Source organism: Euleptes europaea, chromosome 3 (genome assembly GCF_029931775.1).
Source record: "Euleptes europaea isolate rEulEur1 chromosome 3, rEulEur1.hap1, whole genome shotgun sequence".
NCBI lineage: Eukaryota > Metazoa > Chordata > Lepidosauria > Squamata > Sphaerodactylidae > Euleptes > Euleptes europaea.
Window position 1 is genome coordinate 12,409,574 of NC_079314.1, and position 5,491 is coordinate 12,415,064.

General features: G+C 43.7%; 1 protein-coding gene across 1 annotated transcript; it reads right to left on the reverse strand.

Moving 5' to 3' along the window:
* Window positions 1–657: 657 nt before the first annotated feature.
* On the reverse strand, window positions 658–5,219 carry LOC130474661 (interferon-inducible GTPase 1-like). Its single transcript, XM_056846352.1, has 2 exons — window positions 4,576–5,219; window positions 658–1,887 (listed from the first exon to the last, which is right to left on the reverse strand). The coding sequence occupies exons 1-2, from the start codon at window positions 5,217–5,219 to the stop codon at window positions 669–671; spliced, it is 1,863 nt and encodes a 620-aa protein (XP_056702330.1). The 3' UTR covers window positions 658–668.
* Window positions 5,220–5,491: the final 272 nt, after the last annotated feature.

Consider the following 5,491-nt stretch of genomic DNA (forward strand, 5'->3'; position numbering starts at 1 on the left):
ATTGCAGCCAAAAAAAAATAAAGATAAAATGTTCTTATTATTTGCCAGCCAGAGATGATTTATGGCTGATCACAGGTTAAGGTCTAATGTGCAAAGGAAAGGAAACAATATCATAAGAATGAGCTATCAGCTAGCATGGAGTTTGGACTGGTATGGACAGGCAGAGGATGTTTCAAGCCTCCCGTGGCTTCTGCATACATTGAACTGGCACACCTGAAAAAACCTCCCTCTGGAACCATCTAGATAGAAATGTTCTTTATTTCACATGAGGGTGTTCCATTATATTCTTCTGTCCACGTATCAGTTAGACCAAGTCCTGGAGAAGAAATCCATCAATGGCTACCAGCCATGGTATCTGAAGGGAGCAAACCTCTGAATACCAATGCTGGGACACAGTGGCAGGGGGAAGGCTCCTTTGCCCTGTTTGTTGGCCCTCCAGGACAACTGATTGGCTGCTGTGTGAAACAGGATGCTGAACTAGATGGACCACTGGTATGATCCAGCAAGCTCTTCCTATGTCCGTAAGGGAAAAAAAATAAAGCATCTAAGCAGAAATTCCTACCTTCCTTTCTCATGCTCCAGTGATGGTGCACAATGCCTACTTTTTGTGCCAGGGAGTCACTGTCCAAACTGGTGTCTTGGATCTTTGTGTGATGATATCATAACGGTCAAGGCTCAGCAGCTTTTGCCCGAAGGTTCTCAGCATCTTGCACCAGGTCTCTCAGGAAGCATTTCAGCATGTGGTATGTTGTAATAAAAGAACTAGCTCCACCAGCCAGATAGCCCAACAGAGGTATAAAATCCAAGACTTCTTGCGTCACCGTCACCGTTGAACACAACCATGACTTGGCTAAGAGACCATTTACAAATTCTAGAGTGATCTCGCTAGACACTGGAGATTTTTTGATAGCAGATTTCAACACATTGTAATCTTTGCCAACCAGTTGTGCAACTCTTTGGAGGGAATCCTCATCCAAGCCAAAGACCTTGCAGAAAGATTTCATTGTTACCACCAAGAGAGAAAGATCACAAACAAGAGCGAGTGCTGGGCTAGGAATCATTGCAATACTACAAGCTTCAGTGGCTACTTTCCATATAAGGTCTTCCATAGCAGCCTTTTTCTTTTTTAGGATTTTTCTTGAGAAAACTGGCAGAGATGCAATAAAAGCATGTCTCTTGAGGTCATCCAGGTCATTTTCGAAGGCCTCTTGCAGGATTGGGAAATCGTACGAGCTCAAATCTCGCCTGGAGATGAGAAAAACCCTTGGAGAAGTCTCTCCTGCTCTTCTCAAATTCTCACAGCAATAGGTCCTTATCTCCTCGACAGTTTTGTCCATATCAAAGTCGGGTTTCATAGCTTCAGAAGCTATACTGATATCCATCTTGGAACGTACATAGTAAAACTTTTTCTTCCTTTTCTGAATTTCTCGGGCCAGCATGGTGTCATTCACAGTGAAGCGTTCTGAGGAAACTATTATGAAGAAATCATACTTGCTAAAATTTACCTTGTTTAGGTAATCTTCTGGTTTAAATTCTGGTGTCCCAATACCTGGTAGATCCCATAAAGTTACATTTGGAAATAAGGGATGAGTATAACCATTGGGATCCATAGTTGTTTCCACTACTCCTGACTTGGCTGCATCTTCTTCATAATCAGTCATGCCCCTAAGGGCATTGACAACGGATGATTTACCAGTACCTGAAGCTCCCGTGATTGCAATATTAAGCTCAGCATTCTCTAGTGCTTCCGATTCTTGATGAATTTTAGCTATCACCTCTTTAAGACATTTTTGTGTTGCAATGTCCCTCAGCTTCGCAAGGTCAAATGTTAAGGCTGCTTTTGAGAGGAAACTGTAAATTCCAGTACTTCGAGATAGTTCAGTTGATCTAAGAAATAAAAGAAATGCATATTGATTTAGTAATTAGTAAGATAATGCAACCATTTAAAACCCATGAACAGGTAATGGCAAAGCAAATAGGGGCAGAGAAACAGGACGATTGTCAGTTATAAAAGCAATCAATCCAGCCATCAGAAGGAATAGTCACCAGATCAACGGGTCTTGAACTGTTCAAGACCGCCACAAGGTGCCCTTCAGAACAAAAATAATTTTGATAGATCTATGGCACAACAACAAAGATCTTTTTTATTGTTAACCTTTTTCATGATAATGCTGACAAAAAAGGATGACACTGATCTTTTTTCTTTTTTGCATAGATAGAAAATTAATTGTAAGCAAAAGCCCCTGTTTTTCTGCAATTCTACCCTACCCCTGCAATGCTATCCAGAGGCAATAGAGAGGCCCATTCCAAGTTATCCATCCTGGCTGCTTAAAAGAGGATAATGGTATGTAATGTTGGAATTCTATGACTGGTGGTTTAACAAATAAAGATAGGGTTGCCAGCTCTGGGTTGGGAAATACCTGGAGATTTTTAGGGTGGAGTCTGGGGAGAGGGAGGAGGGGAGGGACCTTAGTTAGAGGAGAGGAGGGACCTTAGCAGGGTATAATGTCAGAGAGTCCACCCACGAAAGCAGCCATTTTCTCCAGGGAAACTGATCTTGGTAATCTGGAGAGCAACTGTAATAGTGGGAGATCTCCAGTACCACCTGGAGGTTGGCAACCCTAGACACATAGTCCAGAAAGTAGGGATTCTTTTTGATAAATGGGGACTGACGGAGTTTGTGAAAGACAACATTAGACCAAGTTTTCAATCCAAGTCATTCTAATTTACCACAATGGATTTTGCAACCTAAGAAGGATCCAAAGCTCTGCAATTGACTACAATTATTCAATACATGTATGAACACAGGAAGCTGTCTCCTGCTGAGTCCATTAAGGTCAGTATTGTCTACTCTGACTGGCAGTGGCTCTGGAGTCTCAGATGGAGCTCTTTCACATCAACCACTACCTTATCCTTTTAACTGGAGAGGCCAGGGTTTGAGCCTGGGACCTTCTCTGAATGCAAAGCAGATACTCTTCCTGGGGTTGCTAACTCTGGGTTGGTAAATTCCTGGAGATTTGGTGCTAGAGCCTGTGAAAAGTTTGGAGAGGGGATAGAATTCAGCAGGGTATAATGCCACAAAGTCTATCCTCCAAAGCAGCCAACCTCCAGGTACTATCTGGAGATCTCCTGCTATTACAACTGATCTCCAGGCAACAGAGATCAGTTCCCCTGGATTCTATGGCATTGAAGTCCCTCCCCTCCACAAACCCTGCCCTCCTCAGGCTCCACCCCAAAAACCTCCCACCGGTAGTGAAAAGGGACCTGGCAACCCTAAGCAGAACTGATCTCTGTAGTCTGGAAATCAGCTGTAATTCTGGGAGAACTCCAGGCCCCACCTAGAGATTGGCAACCCCAGCACTTCTTCTGATCCATCACCCTACCTCATTGTGATTATGATGGACAGGAAACAGGGCTGCAGGCAGCACAGCAGCAGTTCCAGTTCTGGACTGGGAAGACCTCAGTTGAGATCCTCATTCAACCGTAAAGCCTATTTGATGAGCCTGGGTTGATTATTCTCTAGCATCCTCAACACTATTGGAGAGTTGTTGTGGGGATAATGGAAAAACTGGACTGACCTCCAAGGAAGAAGAAGAGCAGAATAAAAAATCAATTTTTTTTTTTTTTTTTTTTTGTAAATTGTATGATTTTGCATCCCTGGAGATCTCTCCTGTTGGTGGTGAAATGTGCTCTCAAGTTGCAGCCAACTTATGTTGACCGCTTAGGGTTTTCAAAGTAAGAGATGAACAGAGGTGGTTTGCCATTGCCTCACTGGTCTCCCATCTAAGCACTAACCAGGGCCGACCCTGCTTAGCTTCCAAGATCTGATGAGATCAGGCTTGCCTGGGCCATCCAGGTCAAGGTTACAATTTTCTCATGCACCAAAATCATGTCATTGACCCAACCCCTCATGGGCTGGCTTACTCTCCTCTTCTGCCATGCACCCTTTCTGACTAGGGTTCAAGTGTCACCAGCAAAGGACAACTTCACAAAACGACCATGATGGATCCCTTTTTTCAACCAAGATTAGGAACTCTAAAACCCAAGAAACTCTTTGGTCCCAAGACCTAATGCACACACATACCCCAGATCTTATCCATGCAAGCATGGTGGTGATCCTCAACTTTTCAGAGAATACAGTTAAGACATACAGTTAAGGGATGAGCAACACGACTCATTGCTCCTCTGCACTTGGGGCAAGGGTTGGACCATCTGGTATCAGGAGACAGACATGGTCTGCAGAACATAGGGTTGCTAACCACCAGATACTAGCTGGAGATCTCCTGCTATTACTACTGATCACCAGCCGATAGAGATCAGCTCACCTGGAGACAATGGCCACTTTGGCAATTGGACTTTATGGCATTGAAGTCCCTCCCCCTCCTCAGGCTCCACCCAAAAAAACCTCCTGCCGGTGGCAAAGAGGGACCTGGCAACCCTACCAGAGCATCACCAATGGGGAGGTCATAGAAACCCATCCTGGGATGGGAAAAGATAGGCAAACTAGATTGGATTGTTCACCAAAATACAGGACAGCAAATAAAATATTATTGGCCTTAGTTAAACGCAACATACTTCTCATGATTCTCCTTTTCTGCTGCTGAGGCACGTCTCTCAAAGTCTTCCATTTCGTTCTCTAAGGTCCTTTGCAGGTGGGGGAAATCGTACTTATCTGGATACCAATTGGAGATGAGGAAAATCTCCGGAGAAGAAAGACCAGCCTGCACCAAATTATCAAGGCAATATTTCCTGATTTTTTGAAGGGTTGCTTCCTCAATGAAGTCCGGTTTCATTTTTTCATTTTTAATACTGACATCCATTTTGGAGCGTACGTAGTAGAACCGCTTCTCCATTTTCTGAACTGCATGGGATAGCTGGATGTCAGAGATGGTGAAGCGATTAGAAGCCACGATGATGAAGAAATCATACTGGCTGTAATTTACCTTTTCTAGATATTCCTCAGCTTTAAACCTAGGTGTCCCAATTCCTGGTAGGTCCCATATTGTTACATGTGGAAAGGCAGGGAGAGGATAACCCACTGGTTCTATTGTTCCTTCGATCACGTCAGTTTTGGCTGCCTCCTCATCAAAGTCTGACAGCCCTCTCAGGGAGTTGACAAAGGATGATTTACCAGCACCCGATAGCCCTGTGACAGCAATGTCAAGTGTGTTTTTTTCAAAAATGTTACATCCTTGTTGAGTTGAGTTTTTCCCACCCATGGCTCTTTCTGATGATTCAGTTGATCTGAAAAATAAACACAAATATTGTGATTGTTAACTTTGGCTGCTACATAATATTCTTGGCATTCTCCTGTGGGAAAATCAATTTACTTTCGGCCTTCCACCATGAGTAGGAAAAAAAGGCCCTTATCAGATGCATTTGCTTGTTATGATCTTCAATCCCTATATGTTTTGGGACCAACATACCTGAAGGACCGCCTAATGACCCTGCCAGACCACTACGGTTATCTTCAGAGGCCCTGCTTCAGATG